At 36.4% G+C, this 20,184-nt stretch overlaps 1 protein-coding gene across 1 annotated transcript in view; it reads left to right on the top strand.

Annotated features, from left to right (window-relative positions):
• The window catches only part of PRCP (prolylcarboxypeptidase (angiotensinase C)), a 115,795-nt gene that overhangs the window by 54,774 nt on the left and 40,837 nt on the right, over positions 1 to 20,184 (top strand). The window contains exons 2-6 of the mRNA XM_006882933.1: positions 432 to 572; positions 10,697 to 10,798; positions 14,001 to 14,182; positions 14,386 to 14,543; positions 17,028 to 17,200. Coding sequence (XP_006882995.1) covers positions 10,703 to 10,798; positions 14,001 to 14,182; positions 14,386 to 14,543; positions 17,028 to 17,200 — 609 coding nt within the window. The 5' untranslated portion in view covers positions 432 to 572; positions 10,697 to 10,702. The remainder of the gene's footprint in view (positions 1 to 431; positions 573 to 10,696; positions 10,799 to 14,000; positions 14,183 to 14,385; positions 14,544 to 17,027; positions 17,201 to 20,184) is intronic.

Genomic DNA, 20,184 nt, shown 5'->3' with positions numbered 1-20,184 from the left:
ACAACAACATTTTACTTTGGTTGCTGTGAGGCTGAACACTGTGACACTGATGTGTCAAATGCGTTAATGGTTGGCTACCCAATGCGGACAGAGAGTAGGGTGTAGCTCCCCGATTAAAACAAGCTTGGAAGGAGGAGTGGCATCTACTTCCATGATAGCTTGTCTCTGGAAACCCTATGAATTTGGAGAGAGGGTGAAAGGCACCCAAACGTCGAGGAGTCTCATTCATAGGGTCACTATGAGTCGCCTGAGACTCGATGGCACTTAACAACAACAACATATTATAAATAAATATATATAGAATATATAATTTCCCTTCATCTTCTCTTCTAAAGCCTGTTAACCCTTCAAAATGGATTTGATGAATGAATTGATTACATTACTTTACCTATATTTCATGTAATTACTTTTCTTTGTCTTTTTTATCACAGGTTGATCATTTTGGATTCAATATTGATAAAACTTTTAAACAGCGGTACTTGATATCTGATAAATATTGGAAGAAAGATGGTGGATCAATACTTTTCTATACAGGTAATGAAGGCGACATCATCTGGTTTTGCAATAATACGGTATGTACAGATTTCTGAAATTACTCATTAGGCCTTTTATTAGCATAAATTTAAAAAATATTTGCAGTGTATGTGAGAAAGCATTACTGTAATTCTTTATATAGAAAGATTAGCCAACTAGTAATAAAGAAGGTGTTTAAGAGAATAAATACAGATATCCAATGAACTTACATGTTCAACTTTAAAACATTATAAATGAAAAGAATGGAATCCTGTAGACCTGTGTTCATAGCAGTGTTATTCACAATAACAGGAAAATGAAAACAGCCAAATGAATAGTTGGGAAACTGTACACTCACGTATCTACACAAAATACTATGCAGCACTAAGGAATAATGATTTCATAAAATATCATGGGAAAGTCTAGAGGGCATTATGCTGAGTGAAATAATTTAGTCTCATGAGGACAAACACGGCATAAGACCATTATTATAAAAATAGGATAACTGAACAAGATGTGTATAAATGTTCAAAAAGGGAAGAGGCAGAAAAAAGGGAAGGGGCAGTAAAATGGGAAGGGTAGAAATCACTAGGATGGCAGAGGTTAGTGGGCAGATGCAGAAATGAAGGAGTAGGTAAGATTCAATGGAGATTTGAAAAGATGTGATACTAATAGGCATAGATCAATAGTAATTATTTATTTGAAATACAGTGTATATGAATGATTTTATGAAACAATGCAAATGAAAGATTGCATAAACATAATGTACATGAATTAAAAACAGTGTATATAAATTATTGTGTAATTTTTATTGTATTGTGTAAACCAATAAATGTATTTTTAAAATCCTATTTTTGGAAATAAAATTTTAAAGAGGAAAAAAATTCTAGCTGTTTGTTTTTTGGAGTGAACAGGTGGTCAGGAAACAGGTACTTTCTGCTAAGATATCACAAAGCTATTTATAATAGTAAAAAAAAAAGTGAAAAACCTAAGTGCCTAATGACACAGCGTGATTAAGGTATAGTCATACAATGAAATGCAGTTATTAATTATACTATTTTAGAATAAAGATAAAAACACAAAATCACTGCTGTCTCCTCAGTTCCAATTCACAGTGACTTTCCTCTGTGTTTCTGAGGGTATAATTTTTTTTTTAAAAAAATCTATTACTCTATGGATTATGCCACCAAACTCCTTTATTTTAGAATCACTCATTCATTGCAGTCAATGAGAACTGACTCATAGCTATCTTGCAGGTTTTCAGGTTTTCCTCTCTAAATCACATAGGAGGAGATTGACCATCTTTCTCTGATTCTAATCATCTAGGCTGTCTTTTTGTCGGCAGCAAAACTCCCTGTGCACAGGGCCACCAGAACTCCCTTATTTTACAGTGCTGTTGCTGTTCTTAGGTGCTATCAAGTTGACTATGACGTCTAATGACCCTGTGAACAACACATCAGAACGTTGCCTTATCCTATTCTGTCCTCAAGATCTCTGTCATGGGCAAGCACATTGTGGTAGTCGCTGTGTCAGCTCATTTTGTTGAGGGTCTTCTTTTCTTTCACTGAACTTGTTTATGTTTTCTAGCATAATTTCTCTCTCCCAGGACTGACTGGTTCCTCCTGAATATATGTCCAAAATAAGTGAGATGAAGTTTCACCATCCTTGTGTCTAAGGAGAACTGTGGTTCTACTTCCTTCAATTTGTTCTTTTTGCAGTCCATGGTATATATTCATTACCCTTTGCCAACACTGCAATTCAAAAGCATTGACTCTTTTGTCATCCTCAGACACGGTCTAACTTTCAGATACATTGGAAACAACTGAAAAGATCATGGCTTATGTTAAGTGCATCTATATCTTTAAACTGACATTCTTGATCTTTAGAACTTTGGAAAGTTCTTGGACAATGTATTTTCCCAATTCAACACATCTTTTGATTTCTTTTTTTAAAATTTTATTATTATTTTGTGTGTCTGTGTACCATCAAATCAGATCTGACTGGTACAGGAGGAGATTGTCCCTCCTTTCCCAGCAGAGCATCTGGTGGATTCGAACTATGCGCCTCTGGGATTGCAGTGCAGCTTCTTGACACTAGGCCACCAGAGCTCCCATCTTTTGAATTCTTGATTGTTGTCACCATGGGAGTTGATGGTGGATCCATCCTATTGGTCCATTGGTAAGGATTTTTGTTTTCTTGATGTAGAGATGTAACCCATACTGAAACCTGTGGTCTTTGATCTTCTGTAGTAAGTGCTTCAAGTCTTCTTCTATTCAGCAAACAGGGTTGTGACATGTACATAAAACGTGTAGTTTTATGAGTTTTCTTCCAATCCTGATGCCACAGTCATCTTCTTATAGTTCAGCTTCTGGAGGGATTTGATCAGCATAGAGATTGAATAGTTATGAGAAAGGGTACAGCTCTACACACACATTTTCTGATTTTAAACCAAATAGTATTCTTTGTTCTGTTTGGACAGCAGCTTCCTGGTCTAAGAATAGGTTTCACATGAGCACAATTAAGTGTTCTGGGATTCTCATTCATATTCTCCTCCATGTAATCCATAATTTGTTATGTTACACACAATCAAACGTCTTTGCATATACACACAATCAAATGTCTTTGCATAATCAATAAAACAGGGAGCACAGGTGGCCTAGTGGTAAGGAACTATACTATCAATCCAAAAGACACACAATTTGAATCTAGCATTTCCTCCAAGGGAGAAGGATGGACAGTCTCTGTGTGATTTACTGCCTCTGAAAATCTGCTGGAGGATCAGCTATATATAAGTCAGTTCTGACTTAATGGTACATTACAATAATAAAGCAGTAGAACACAAGTAAACATCTTTTTGATATTCTTTGCTCCAAGTCAGCCAAGATCCATCAGGCATCAGCAATGATACTTCTTGTATGACAGTCTGTACTGAATCTGGTTTAAATTTCTGGGAATTCTCTGTCGCTATACTGTTCCATCCATTTAAAAACAATCTTCAGCAAGATTTTAGTTGTGTCTGATGCTAATGATTTTTTTTATAATTTTCACATTCTGTTGTATCACTTATTTTTTTTTAAGTAGAAAAAGTATGATTCTCTTCAAGTCAATTGGCCAGGTTATCATATTTGTTATCAGAGACTGGTGAGCACATTCAGGTTACATCTCTTTCCTAAAACACCTGAATTGGTATTCCATCAATTCCTGGGGACTTCTTTTTGCCATGGCCTTCCATGTAGCTTAGATTTCTTCCTTCAGTACTTTTGGGTAAGCATATGCTCCTTTCTGAAATAGTTCATTGTCAATGAGTTCTTTTTGGTATAGATACTCTTGTGTATTTCTTCCATTTTCTTTTGATGCTTTTTATATCATTCGAGAAATGTAGTTTTTTGTTTTGTTCTCAAAATTGGGATGCCACTGTCCCAGTTGATGATGATAATGGGATAGTATAATGCTAATTTTTGTTTTGTAAGAGCAGAACAAAAAAATACTACCAAACAAGTCTTCTGTCTATGTCATTGTCATAATAGGGCTATGAATGATTCTATTATTTTTGCCCGCTTGTGTTTTAAAATTTTGTATAAAAAGCACATATTTTTAGTATCTTCCATGAATGTCATGTCTCTCCTGTTTTCCCCCCTATAGTATATATCACATAAAAGTGCATTTATTTACTTAATTATTTTGTTACTGGCTTGGGTTTCCCCCCCCATGGCCTATAAAACTATACAAATTCCATAGAGTTTTGTATGTTTAGTGTTGTAGTCAAAGAATCCAGTACCATACTGGGCATATAATTAGCACTGAATAAATGTTTACTAGATGAATCAGTGAATAACACCTAAATAAAGTCATTGCAAAATAATAAAACATACCGAAGTTTGATATTCACACAGGAATGGGCTAAGGTAAAATTGTAGCTATATTTTACTTTAGGTTTTCTTTTCTACTAGTTTTCTTATATTTGTGAGCATAAAAATAATATAACTGTCAGTTTTCCATGCCTCTGTATGGTTTTTAAGTAATATAACTGTCAGCTTTCCATGTCTCTGTGTGGGTTTTTTTTTGTTTGTTAAATGGATATAAGAATAATGTTTATATCATAGGATAAATGGTCTTTGGTAGTAGCACAACTCACTGTGGACTATCGAGTTGTTGTGTGCCATCAAGTCAGAACTGATCACAAGGCAGAAGATTGCTCATCCTTTTCCCACAGAATAGCTGATGGATTCAAACAGTGCCTTTGGGATTGCAGTGCAGCTTTGTTACGTCACCAGTAATAACATTAAATTTAAAAAAAGAACGTTAGATCATTGCTTGTATATAATGTTCTAATATACTGTGAAAATCTTTTTGAGAAAATAAAGATATTCTTTAAATAGATGCCGGGAATGAATAGTTAACTGTATTAGTCTTGTTAGGTTGAGGAGATAATGCTTGTTCTAGATGTTAAGATCTACAGACAAATGGCAGTGAGTTGATTTTTCTTAAGGAACAAATTAGAGTTATAGAACACACTACAGATCATATTCATATGCTTATATTGTTCTTAGGTGCCATTGAGTTGAGTACTCATAGGAACCCTATGAAGAAAAGCTCTGAACCCTCTTCTATCCTGTGCCTTCCTGACACACAGGAGCCCATTGTGGCAGTCACCATATCAATCCACCTGGTCAAGGGTCTTCCTCTCCTTTGCCACCCCTCCCCCCATCCTAGTATCAGGTCCCTCTCCAAGGAATAGCACCTCCTAGCAACATGCCCAGAGTGTGTGAGGTGAAGCCTCATCATTCTTGCCTCCAAAGAGCACTCCAGCTGCACCCTCTCCAAGACATATCTCTTCATTCTTTTGGCCATCCAAGGGATGTTCAGTGCTCTTCTCCAACACCACAGCTCTAAGGTATCAATTCTTCTGTTATCCTTATTTACTGTCTAGCTCTCAAATGCATAACAAGTGATTGGAAAGACTGTAGCCTGAATCAGACACACCTTAGACCTCATACTGACACCTTTACTCCTCAGTAATTTGGAGAGGTTCCTAACTGCAGATTTCCCCAGTGCAGTGTATCTCCTTATTTTCTGACTGCTGGTATTAAGGGTGTTAATAGTGAATCCAGGCAAGTTGAAGTTGTTAACAGTTTCAATCTCTTCTCCATCCATCATGATGTTGCCTATTGGTTGAGTGGTAAGAATCTTCATTTCCTTGACACTGAGATGCAATCCACACCGAAGGCTGCATTTCTTGATCTTCTGCAAGGGCTTCAAGTCTTCCTCACAAACAAAGTTGTGTCATTTACATATTGCACATCTGCATATCTGATGCGTCTCCCTCCAATCCTGATGCCACATTCCTCTTCATAGCATCCAGCTTCTAGAATAATTTGCTTAGCATACAGATTAAATAGATATGGTGAGAGAATACAACCCTGGTGTACTCCCTTCTCAATTTTAAACCATGCAGTGTTCTCCTGCTCTGTTTGCACAACAGCCTCTTAGTCCAGGTCTAGGTTTGTATGAGCAAAATTAAGTGCTCTGGGATTCCATTCTTCTCAAGTGGGACTCCCATTCTTCTCACTGTTAGCCACAACTTGTTATGATCCACACAGTCAAATGACTTCACAAAGTCAGTAAAGCACAGATAGACATTCTTCTGGTATTTTTTATTTTCAGCCAGGTTCCATCTCACATCTTCTTCTAACTCTTACTGGAACTTCTGGAAGTTTCCTATCTGTGTACTGTTTCAGCTGTTTTTAAATGATCTTCAGCAGTACTTTCCTTGCATGTGATATTAATATTATTGTTCGATAGTTTGCACATTCAATTGGATCACCTTTCTTGGGAATGTGAACAAATATAGATCTCTTCCAATTTCCCTGCCATAGACTAGTGAGCGCATCCAAGGCTGTATCAGTAAATTGAAATAAGTCAATTGGTATCCCATTAATTCCTGGGGCTTTCATTTTTGCCAATTCCTTCAATGCAGCTTCACTTCCTCCTTCATTACCATTGATTCCTGTTCATATGGTACTTCCTGAAATTTTTCAGTGTTAATCAGTTCTTTCTGGGACAATGATTTTGTGTATTCTCTCCATCTTCTTTTGATGCTTTCTGGGTCATTCAATATATTGCCCATAGCATCTTTCAATATTACAACTTGAGGCTTAAATTTATTTTTCATTTCTCTCAGCTTGAGAAATGCAGAAGAAGTTCTTCCCATTTTATTCTCCAATTCCAGCTCTCTGTAAGTTCCCATTATAATACTTTGCTTTGTCTTCCCAAGCTGCCCTTTGAATCTTCTGTTCAGATCTTTTACTTCAGCATATTTTCCTTTTGTTTGGCTTCTTGTAGCTCCAGTGCAGTTTTCAAGTTCTATCCTAAAATATAATGTTGTGAGTGATAGGATAATATCCATATACAAATAAGAAAGTCTCGTTAATACGACTTGTTATTGTTGTTAAGTGCCATTGAGTCGCAGACAACTCATAGCAACCCTGTTAATGAAAGACCTGAACATTTGTATAACTTTCATAGTTTCTCTAAGTTCATAGAGTTTCTGGAGGCAAGTTATTTATGTAGTGGATGCCATTCCTGCTTCCAAGCCTATTTTAATCGGGGAGCTCCATTAAACACCATGGGTAACATGTAAAGGAGTATAATTTCATCATATTTTTCCTTAAATTTGTAAAAAAAAATTAAGCAGCAAGGATTCCCCCTCCCCCATGCCCTTTACAACACTTTGGGGCTCAGTTTCTGGTGACATTATTCTTGATGAAAAGTCTGTGGCTTAATAGACTCTCTCAGAACTCAGCAGTCTAAAATACAGCCAAGAGTTACTTACTGATCTGTAGAGATAAATAAAAAAATGTGGAAAACAGACAAACTGAGAAATATTCAAGATGTGTGGTTGTGGAAGGAAGGGAAAGATGAGCACAAATAACAAAACAGATATAATACCTTATGCCCAGGTTTGGAAAGAAAGCAGTTTTATTATTCAAATATGTGCTCCTACATTTGGAGCCAAAGAGGAAGAAATTGAGAATTTTTACCAAATCTTGAAATTGACCGAACATGCAATCAAGATGCATTAATCATAATTGGTGACTGGAATACAAAAGTTGGAAACAGTAAAGAAGGTATAGTAGTTTGAAAATACGGGCTCAGTGATAGAAATGAGGCTGAAAAAAGAATAATTGAATTTTGTATTTATGGTGATTTTTTTTCATTTCAAATATCTTTTTTAAAAGATACAAGTGATGAGTATAACATGCATCTCACCTGATGGGCTTAATATGAATCAGATTGACTACATTTGTGGAAGAAATCATTGGAGAAGCTCAATATTGGCAGTCAAAACTAGGGCAGGGATGGTCTGTGGGTCAGACTATCAAGTACTTATATGCAAGTTCAAATAGAGGCCAAAGAAAATGAAAATAAGTCCACAAGAACCTAGATATGATCTTGAATCAATTCCATCTGAATTTCAAGATCATCTTAGGAATAGGTTTGAGGCATTGAACACCTGTGATCGAAGACCAGATGAATTGTGGGATGATATCATCCATGATGAAAGCAAAAGGTCATTACAAAAACAGAGGGGTCACAAAAAGTTTTAAATGGATGTCAGAAGAGACTCTAAAAATTGCACTGGAGCATTGCAAAGCCAAAACAAAATTATGCATTATAGATCCTAAAATTGTTCATTAACTTGTCAAAGCAGACAAAGACATTTAAAAGTTCTTAGTGCTTAGAGAATCTTTTCATTGCCCTTAACTCTGAAAGAACTCATCACTGAACTCTTTATTGGGTTTCTGAGAAACCACTGGTATATTTGAATTGCTTTGCGTTAGCAGTGCTGTGTTCCGATAGTTTTCCATTTGTTGAATAGATGTTATAATATTTCATTCATAAAATTAAATGGCCTTTGTGTTAGCAGTTATGGAGTAGTAACTTAAAAACAACAGTGGTTCTAAGAATGGCAAGTAGTTTTAATCATCTGTGCTAAATTGAAAAACAAACAAAAACCCCTTGTGCCCATTGCTATGTTGTGTTGTGTCTTCCTCAGTTTCAGCAAGCAGGGTTGTGTCATTTCCAAGAAGACAAAGATTCTCACCACTGGACCAATTGGCAGCATCAGGATGGATAGTGAAGAGATTGAGAGTGTTCACAACTTTAGTTTGCTTGACTCCATAGTCAACACTCTTGGCACCAGTAGCCAGGAAATTTAAAAGAGTATTGCAATGGCAAAGTCTGCTGTTAGGGACCTCTCCAAAGTACTAAAGAGCAATGGTGTCTCTCTGGAGACTAAGGTGCATCTGATACAGGCCATGGTCTTTACTATCACTTGTTATGCATCAGAGAGTTGGACAATGACTAAGGAGGATAGAAGGAGAATTGATGCCTTTGAGCTGTGGTGCTGGAGAAGAGTATTGAGGGTACCATGGACTGCTAGGAAAACAAACAGATTTGTCCTGGAAAGGGTTAAACCGGGTGGCTCCTTGGAGGCAAGGATTCTGAGGCTCCATCTAACATACTTTGGACATGTTGGAGAGACTGGTCCTTGGAGAGGGACATAATGCTTGGGAGGGTGAAGGGAAGGCCCTCTATGAGGTGGAATGATTCAGTGACTGGGGTAATCGGGATGGGAGTGTCAGAGACAGTGCAATTGGCACAGGACAGAGCAGAATTTAGGGCTGTTGTACATAGGGTCGCTATGAGTTGCAAGAGACTCGACGGCACATAACAACAACAGCAACAAGAACCCATTGCTAGTTATTTAATTCTGATTCATAGTGTCCCCTGTTGGTCAGGGCAGCACTGCCCATAGAGTTTACAAGGTTTAGGTATCTTTTTGGAAGTAAACTGCCATGAAGCAGGATGGGAACTACCGACCTTTGGCTCAGTAATTGAGCAGTTAACCACTAGGGCTCCTTGTGCAAGAACTAAGTCCAATCACTTGGTATCAACTGCCTAGAATGCTGTTTAGAAGAATTTTGAAGATGTAGCTGAGGCAATGAAAAAAAAATGCAGTGATTATTTAATTACAAATTGTAGGTGTAAAGAGGCTCAATCGATGTGCATCTATAGGATTGTCATGACAATGAAATGGATTAATACATAACAAATGCTTAGAACAGAGTCTAACACAATGTTGACAATATTAGGCATTGTTAGCTACTATTTATCAAATAAATAAAGAAGTACAAATCCCAAAAAGGGAGTCCAATCTACTTATTTGAATTTTTTGTTTTATATTGTAAATGTTTATGAATAGGAGGATAACTTAGGTATCCTTAACTATTTCCTAGAATTTTTGGTACACGGTAAAACCTGATGAAAACTTGAAGATCATTTGTTTTGGTAGCCTAGTGGTAAAGAGCTATGGTGCTAACTCAAAGGCATGTGGTTCGACTGTTCAGGAGGGAGAAAGATGGGTGGTCTCCTTCCATGCTGTTTACTGCTTCTGAAAACCTGCTGGAGGTCAACTATGAGTTGATTCTGACTTGATGGTACACAACAACAACAGCAGCATCTTAGATGTAATGTTGAATTTAGGGCACTGTCAGATGAATAAAATTAGAGTAACTGGTAGCTAAGCAAACTTGGCTTTATAAAAATGGTTCAACTCTAATACATTATAAGATAGAAGTGCAACAGTGAAGTAGCAATTACATCATTTATCTGTGGATCAGATATAAATTATACTTTCTTAGAGATCTCTTTGTTTAGTTTAACATCCATTTCATATGGTTTGCAAATAATTTGTTTAAATGACATTTTTCACATCTTGGTTTATCCTATGAATTTGTTTTTTTAAATTTTTTTTTATTGGGAAAAACATATTGGGGGTACAAGGAGGTGAGAGTTGGGAACAGAAGGGTGAGAATGGGCCAGGATGCAGTTGCAGAGCTGCACAGTTTGGTCGGTGGGGGGAGTAGGTGAAGGAAATGATGAGGGTCCAGTGGGGATCAGATGCTACAAAGGAATGACAAGCATTTTCCAATAGTAATTAAACCAACTGTCTTATTGATTTGGGAATTGGATGCCGACTCTCTGGCTTCTTCATGCTGAACAGAGGTGTAGATGTAAAGGGGGGAAGGGAGGATGCTTTATCACCTTACTGGTGGTCTTGGGTTACAGCTGCTTGCCTTCTTGCTCTGATTTATCCTATGAATTTGTGAACACTTTCTAGGGGTTTATGTGGGATGTGGCTGAGGAGATGAAAGCTATGCTGGTTTTTGCTGAACATCGATACTACGGAGAGTCACTCCCCTTTGGTGCCAACTCATTTAAGGTAAATGTCTATGTTTTGTTTTAGTTTAAATGTTTAGCTTAAAATTTTTATTTGGAATTGTAGAATTTTCTAATGATTATTGTGAGGGGGGAAAATTGATACTTTTCATTTGTTCTGCTTAAACTCTCCATATGTTTTACGTAATCTTTTATTTTAGATATAATTTGATGTGATTATTATTATTATTTCTAATGTAAAGTATTTCTGAACTCAGTGTGACAAGGTTATATATAGACACAAATCTTAATCCATGGCTTTAGAGAAAGTGCAGAAAACTGTAGTGTTTCAAAAAGGTCAGTGTCAATGTCATTTCTGTTCTATAAATTATTACACTTAATTTATTGTATCTTCTACAACAAATATATAATGAGCACTCAAATATTTGTTTTTAAGGCATTTTAAATAAAATGTATTCAATAAAATAAGGACAGGTAGTTGCTATGATTTGATGAGGGTCAGTGGCCACTTGAAATTCTTTCTGGCCTTTGCTATACCAACTAGGAGATTTGGCTGCAGATTCTGTATCTAATGAACTAGAAAACTTCTTTAACTGAGTTATTCGTATATTGTTTTTGTTGTTGTGTACTGTTGAGTAGAACAGACACCTAACTGAACCTCTAATGGTTTTCAGAGACAAAAAATTACATGGGAGGAGATTGCCCATCTTTCTCCCACAGAGCAATTGATGGATTCAAACCCTGTGCCTTTGAGATGGCAGTGAAACTCCTTACCACTAGACTATCAGAGCTCAAGTTATTCATAGACTACTTCTATAATGCTGGCTGTGTTTACTTGCCACATGTATTAACACTTAGTATTTTTCTTTAAATAACTCACAAGCAAGAATATTGGCAAAACTGAGGGCTTTATGTATCAGTTGTTTTTCCTACTTAATATTCAAGTAAAATGGTATTAAATTGAAAATGTTGATGTTCTAACTGTGATCATCTTACATACATACCATTAGTATATATAATATATATATCACTTGATATATATATTTTATATATATATATATAATCTCACATGGATTTGGCAAATTCTAAGTTAGAACTTGAGCTACTCAATTTCTAGGCTGCCTGTATTCAAAGGAGTTTTAATTTGTGTCTTTAGAGGCTTATAACTAATATAAATAAAAGGAAAGAAAATGTGTAATTTACTAATATTTTCCAGACTTAGTAGGAAATTCTTTTTTTAGTTTATTAATTAATAACTAGTTAGTGAGTTGATAGCTCAGGAATCGGCTTTTTACACATAGGAACATAATTCCCCTCCTGAGTCCCTGGGTTACATGGGTCGCTAGTAGTTAAATGCAATTATGATTCTATTTGATATGCTTCTTTTCTTTCATGTGCTCACAATATTTGCTAGTACCATGAGGGATGTTAAAACACTATGCAAGGATTAGGGTAAACCCCCCCACTTAACTATGCATCTTTATTGTATGCATCACATAAATTCCTACCCTTTAGAACAGCACAGCATTGCCTCATGGAGTTTCCAAGGTTGAAATCTTCATGGAAGCAGATCTATAGTTCTTTTCTCCCACAGAATGGCTGGTAGGTTCAAACTGCCGACCTTTACATTAGCAGCAGAACACGTTAACTACTATGTCACCATGTTGTTATGTGCCACTAAGTGGAACTGACTCATAGTTGACCCTCTCGAGAGTTTCAAATTGCATAGGAGATACTTTCTCATTTTTCTGCTGTGGATCAGCTAGTGGGTTAGAACCCACCAGACCTGGATTGTGGATGGGCAGCACAACTCCTTACAGAGATTAAAAAAGAGTGAGACATAATGAAAAAAGAGATACCAGAAGCATACCTTTGGTAAGGAGAAGACTAAATGAGTAGGTGATGTATGTTTTGAGAGCAGGTGTCCTATGGATGTATATTGAAAGAAGTAAAATGGGAATTGTGTGATTTAGGAACAACATGTCAAACAATGAAATGTGTCAAAAAGACAACTAAGACTAAAAGTGAAGATCAAACAGAGGATGATAGTCCAATATTGGTGGGTATCTGTGTTATTTATCTTGTGCTGAATAACAAATTACCTTACAATTTAGTGGCTTAAAGCAGCAGAAACCATTTACAACTTTGTGGGTGAGGAATTAAGAGTAGCATTACTAGGTGGTTCTGTTTCAGAGGGTCTCATTGACTGGTGTCTAAAGACTTGCTTGGGGCCGGGAGATCTATAAACTAATGCTTGATGTTGGCAAGAGGGGCCTGGGCTTCTTTCCCCATGACCTTCTTCAGGCCCCCCGTTGAGTGTGTGTGTTCATGGCATCGTACTAGCTTCCTCACAGTTAGTGACCTAGGAAAACAAGACCAAAGCTCTAATACTTTTTATGACCTAGACTTGGAAGTCACACACTTTCACTTCTGCCTTGTTTTCTTCATTAGAACAAAATCTCTAAGTGCAAAAGGAAGATAATTAGGTTTTACCTTTTGATGGAAGGAGTGTCAAGAATTTGTGGACTTACTTTAAAAATACCTCATTAGCCTGTTTAACTGAGCTCTCTTTTAGCTCTACCTGTTTTCTATACTACAATAGAAAAATTGTATCCAAACAAAGGACTAGATGAACCTGGCATTACTTTGTGCATTTTTCTTTTCTCTAGGATCACTGTATTAAGCTACTTGACCACAAATATCTTAAAGTAAATGTTCCATGTTGTGTTTCTCCTCCTGTCTTAGAGCAGGCAGGCTAATTTGTTTCAGTTTGTTGAGATGGTAGTATGGAATCTTTCTGATGATGAAGGATGAGTTATTTTTACTGAAAGTTTTTACCTTAATTTCCCACAAGATTTATTTTACCTTTGCCTTTTAGCCATTTTAAATGTATGAAGCTCTATATAGCAGTAGTCTCTTAATGTTTAGATTTTTTCCCCCAGCATCATTGCTGTTAAATGTTATTTATTTTGTTTTTATTATTTTTACAGCCCCAACCGGATCTTTAATATAGTATTTCATAGAATTTATTTTTGAATGCAAGATATGTTTTTAAACTTGAGACCATCTTTTTATGAGCTGTTAAAGTCAGCACTACTATTGCTGACTGGACATATTAGCTCAATTGCCTCAAAATTCTATTTGGAGAAAAGCTTATCCGACTCTGGCTCTTTCCTAGACCTGTGCTATGCTAAGCTGCTATTATGTACACACTTATACCCATGCTCTTTGTTATTTTTCTTTAGGATATCAGACACTTGAATTTTCTGACATCAGAACAAGCTTTGGCTGATTTTGCTGAGTTAATCAAACACTTGAAACAAACAATCCCAGGAGCTGCAAATCAACCTGTCATTGCACTAGGGGGCTCTTATGGAGGCATGCTTGCAGCATGGTTCAGGATGAAATACCCTCATTTAGTGGTTGGGTAAGCGTGTTTCTGTTGGTTGTGAGCACTTCTTAGTGACAAGACAAAGATACCTGTTTTGAGTAAAATATTTTCTGTTCTATTTAATGGAAATTTCCAATTTTTCCTCATCATTTTTGTTTACTCTCAGTTTCAATTTTAAACTTTGAATTAGATTAATTACATTTTCCCCCACCCCTTTTCATTTATATCTTACCGTTTAGCGCTCTAGCAGCCTCTGCACCTATCTGGCAGTTTGAAGATTTGGTACAATGTGGTGTGTTTATGGAGATTGTAACTAGAGACTTTCAGAAAAGTGGCCCACATTGTCCAGAGAGTATCCGGAGATCCTGGGGTGTCATTGATAAATTTGCAGCTACAAGTAAGTTTTAATCAGGGGCATGGAGTTAATGTGTGTGTTCCCCCCCTCCCATTTTTTACCTTCCATTTGTAAAATTCAACATTTTCCACATTTTAAATAAATTTTGTTAAAGTATACAATATATATGGCAAAGCACAATTATAAGAAGATATGGCCTGATGAATTTTCACAAATCAAATACATAGTGTAACCATTATCCAAATCAGAAGGAGAATGTCATTAGTGTCTCTGAAATCCTCTCATGCCCTTTCTGTTCACTCCCTCCTTGTTCACCAAGATAATCACTAACCTCACTTCTCAAACAACAGATTAACTAATTTTTCCTGCTCTTAATTTTTTACTAGTTAAAAATTGTATCCATACAAACTCATTGCCTTCAAGTCAGAACCAATTTATAGCTGACTCTATGGTGGGTTTTTAGATGCTGTAAATTACACAGTAGGAGAAGGACGGACAATCTCCTCATGTGCGATTAACTGCCTTGGACAACCTTCCAGAGGGTCAGCTATGGGTCAGTTCTGACTCAAAGTTACACAACAACATAACAACACATTGTACAGTAGGAAATTGCCCATCTTTCTCCCACGGAGGAGCTGGTATTCGGATTGGGGCCGTGCAATTCCTTACCCACTATACCACTAGAGCCCCCTTAAAATGGATTAATATGTATATTTTGTGTTTTCCGTCTTTTGGTCAACACTGTTAGTTCCATCCCTTTATTTGATTTAATTTTTGTTTATACATTCTCAGTGCTCTATAGTATTCTACTGAGTGAACATGCTTTAGTTTACTTCTGCTGTCCAGTTTCCTGATAGTGGACATTGGAGCTGTTTCTTATTTTGGGTATATGTATGGTGCTACTATAAATATTCTCATACATGTCTTCAAAACAACAGCCTTAAATCAAGTCTGATTCAGAGTGACTTTCCATTGGGTTTCTGAGCTGTAAATCACATGAAGAGACTACCCATCTTTCTCCTGGGAAACAACTAGTGGATTTGAACTGCTAATCAGTGTTCACAGTCTGACATGTAACAAATGACACCACCAGCTTTCCTTCTAATCACGTACAATTGGTTTTGCCTCTATGAGCATAAATGTGTTTAGTGGGTTTTGACAGTCACTGCAAACTAGTTTTCCAAAATTATTTTACTAAATTGATCTTCCATCTAAATTGACCTGTTTAGTATTTTAGTTGCTTTATATCCTCCCTAACACTAAATTTTTGTTGTTGTTTTGTTTTTACTGCTCTGGTGAATATGTTGTATGTGTTATTCAGTTGATTTTGACTCATAATAACCCTATATAACAAAAGCAAGTTTCTCTATAAGGTCTCTAAAGCTGTAATGTGATATAATGTATTAGGTGTTGTGCTGCTATCTAAAAGCTCAGTGTTCAAATCCCCAGCTACTTCGAGGGAGAAAGGTAGACAGTATCATCCCATAAAGATTTACAGCCTTAGGGAGCTCTGGTGGCCTAGTGTCAAGAAGCTGCACTGTAATCTCAGAGGCACTCAGTTCAAATCCACCAGAGGCTCTCCTGGAGAAGGAAGGACAGTCTCCTCTTGTACCAGTCAGATCCGATTTGACGGTACACACACACACACACACACACACACACATAAAATAAAATTTCATAAAAAAATAAGAAAAAAAAGATTCACCACCTTGGAAACCAGATGAAGGGTTGCCAAAATTGGAATCCATTCAATGGCAATGGGTTTTAGTCGTTAGGGCAGCACACTTTCCTTAGTGGTTATGAAGAGGTATGCGATTACATTTTAAATTTGACTTGCCTAACGATGGATGAAATTAAGCACTTTTGAATATTTTATTCTGATAATTATTTAAATAAAATAATCAAGTGTTCATTTGGGTATTTTATTTTATGGAATAACTTTAACCTCTTGGCCTATTTATTTATTTTTTAATTTTTAAAAACAAATTTTGTTTGCCTCTGCCTTACTGATTTTAATACAAATCAAATAAAAACTAGAAAGTTCTTTTTATATTATTTCAAAATTTACACATTATTATTTTTTTAAAAATTACAGTTGAATATTGTGCCTCAAAAAAAGGGAAGGATAGCTCAGAATATGATTCTAGTAAGATCTGTGACATGTCTATTATAAGATTATCCAGTTTTTAAAAAAATTAATATTGAAGAAGCATTTTGGGTTAAACAGAAGATAAAGTTTTCTTTTCTTTTAAAATTTATTTTATTTTATTATTTTTGTGTGCATGTACCATCAAATCAGATCTGACTGGTACAGGAGGAGATTGTCCCTCCTTCCCCAGCAGAGCATCTGGTGGATTCGAACCGTGTGCCTCTGGGATTGTAGTTGCAGCTCCTTGCCACTAGGCCACCAGAGCGCCCCAAGATAAAGTTTTCTAAACTACTAAGTTAGGGATAATTGATCTATAAAGCCCTCTGCTGATTAGTACTTTTTAGAATTAATTCTGAGCCATGTAATTCCATTCTTAGGCAGTGGTTTGCAGTGGCTTTCTGGAACCCTCCACTTATGCAGCTCATTAGGAGATTTTCAAGACGTCAAGATGTTGAAAGATTGGATTTCTGAAACCTGGGTGAACCTGGCAATGGTGGATTACCCTTATGAATGTAACTTTTTACAGCCTTTGCCAGCTTGGCCTATTAAGGTAACACAAAGCCCTTTTATTTGCTTTTTTTTTTAAAAAAAAAAAATAAGGATGTGTGTGTGTGTGTCTTTTTAGTTTGTGTGCATTCTTTGACTTTCAGTATCAAAGAAAGGTGTAGGTATGGGAGTTCTGGAGTTAGTTAAACCTGGGCTGAAATCCTGGGTTCAATTACTTTTTTGGTTTTACAACCTTGAATATTTACCCAAGTTCCTCAGTTTTATTATTAGGAAAATTATTATAAAGTGTTTAAATTGAAAGAGTTGTATGGATTAAAATGAAGAATAATAGTTGCTGTGAATGATACATAATTAAATTGTGTCAAGTCCTGCTCTGTGTATTTCATACATGTAATTTATTTGCTTCCATGTTACATGTAACATATCTAGAGCTATGTAACTCATGGTCAATGCTTAATAAATGGAAATTGTTATGAGAGTAATATGATTAAGTATGGAGAAGCGATTTGTGCACAGGGTAGTGGAGGAGAAAGACTACTTGCATTCTAAAGGTGAGGATCCAGAACTGTCATTTATTGGCTGCCTGTATGATTTTGGATAAGGTGGTCGTCTTCCCTATATTCCTCTGTGGAATAGAATAACACTACTTATGCACCTGGATGGGGTTGAGGTGAGGATCAAATATCTTTTTAGATGTGAACGTATCCCAGAAAGTAAAAAGGACATCTTAAGTTTATTTCCATGTCACAATGCTTTAATGTGTATGCTCTTTTTAAGAAATATATGATTAAGTATAATTTTCATGATAAGAGTTTAGAATGAAAGCTGCATAGTAGAGTGGACTGGGGGACTGGAATGGATAACGAAATAATTTTTTTTTTTTACTTTTCAAAGAGAAAAGTGAACTGGGGCGGGGCGGGGGGTGGAATGGGCAGAGAGGAAAGTGTGCAACAATGAATGAATGGAAATCCAAGGTGTCTGTAAAGTTTCATTAAAATAAATGTTAAAAAAGAAATATCTTAGAATAAATTTCCTGTTGGTTTTAAACACAAAGTTTGGGCAACTGATGGCTAATGGACATAGAAAATATAATTGACAGTGAAACCAACTGTGTATAACTGTCAGTGCAACTGACAGTGTTGTTCTTTGCTGTCAAATCAGAATCAACTAATAATTGACCTTCCTTCAGGTTTTCAGAGGCAATAAATTGTACAGGAGGAGATTGGCCATATTTTTCCTGTGGAGCAGCTGGTAGAATTGAACCACAGTATAGTTGACAGTCTAGTTCCTTACCCAATAGACCACTGGCATTCTCTGTAACCAGCAAGAATACTGGGGAAAAAATATTAAATTAGTGATATAAAACCTGGATTACAAGAGTATTTTTACTTTAATCGTTCCTTTGAGCTTTTAAGGATATACATCACTTGAAACTTTGTGACCAAAGATGATAAGTCCTTTTGCTATTAGAATAATTTTTCTTCATCCAAAAGGTAGAATGATCTATAAGTGTCTTTCCATAGTAGGCTGGGGGTAGAATATATGTTGAATGAACTTGAATTTTGACAATACAGAGAAAATTCTTAAAAAGAGCAGGTAGCGTTATTTCATCCTATAAAGTCTGAATCAAAGCAATGAGGGGATACTAAATGGAAGTCTCTTTAAATATTTATGTGCTATATTACCTGGCAAAGGAGATACCATGATCACAAAGGTGAACCCTGGGCGAGGCTTATCCATTGCACTCTGAATATGCTGACCCCTGCAGTTTCTTCAAATGTGGGGAAACTTGACTGCATAGTTTATGGTAGTGGGGAACTGCGTTCATGCTTTCCCCTAAGGAAAAGAAAAAAATGTGCTAATTATGCTGCATCCTTCATTTTATTTTATTATTTACAGAACTTTTTTTACCTATTTGAGCTCATCTATTTATAATAAAATTACTAGGAGGGAAACAATATACTATCAGTTGTACAGAGGGGAAATGAAATTCAACTAAGAAATAGTGGAAGTTTGGATTTGAGTCTGCCATTGTGCCAGAGTCTGCAGTGTAGCACTGAATTAGAAGGAGATTTGACAGATAATTTATCTGGGTTGATTGCTTCTCAAAATATGAAAGTTATGCTCACCAAGTTGTGTCAAGAAATCTGGAGAACAAATTGTTTAAAAGGTATATACGATTAGGTATTATTGTCATGACATGAGTCCAGAACGAAGGCTGCGTAGTGGAGTGGACTTGGGGGGAGGAATGTATAACAATGAAAGAATTTTTCTTTTACTTTTCAAAGAGAAGAATGAACTGGAGGGAGTTGGGCTGGGAGAAAAGTGTAACAATGAATAAATGAAAATCCAAAATCTCTGTAAATTTTCATTAAAATTAATAATAAAAAAAGGAAAAAAATAAAAGAAATCTGGAGACCAACCATTTGGCCGACTGACTGGAAGAGTGATCCGACACAATGTTGAAATTATCAAATAGTATCATTAATACCACATGCAACAAGAGTCTGCTGAAGATTATCCAAAACTACTGGAACAGCACATCAACAGAGAACTACCAGAAGTACAGTTGTGTTTAGATGGGGTTGTGGTACCAGGGATATTGTGGCAAATATTCGATGGATCGTGGCTGAAAGCAGGGAGTACCAGAGAAATATCTATCTGTGTTTCATTGACTATGCAAAGGCATTTGACAGTGTGAACCATAACATACTGACTAGAGAAGAGAACTGTGTGAGAAGAATGGGAATCCAAGAACACTTGATCGTGCTACTGCAAAACCTATACTTGGACCAGGAGGCAGTGGTCAGAACAGAGCAAGGAAACGCTGCATGGTTCAAAATTGGGAAGGGTGTACAGCAGGTATGTATCCTATCTCTGTACCTTTTCGACCTGTATGCAGAATAGATTATCTGGGAGGCTGGGCTCTATGAGGAGAAATGTGGCATCAGAATTGGAGGAAGACACATCAACAACCTGCGTTGTGCATATGACACAACCCTGCTTGCTGAAACTGAGGAGGACCTG

This window comes from Elephantulus edwardii, unplaced genomic scaffold (assembly GCF_000299155.1).
Source record: "Elephantulus edwardii isolate Elephantulus edwardi_28Jun2011 unplaced genomic scaffold, EleEdw1.0 scaffold00025, whole genome shotgun sequence".
NCBI classification, from domain to species: domain Eukaryota; kingdom Metazoa; phylum Chordata; class Mammalia; order Macroscelidea; family Macroscelididae; genus Elephantulus; species Elephantulus edwardii.
This window is presented reverse-complemented; position numbering and strand designations above follow the sequence as displayed.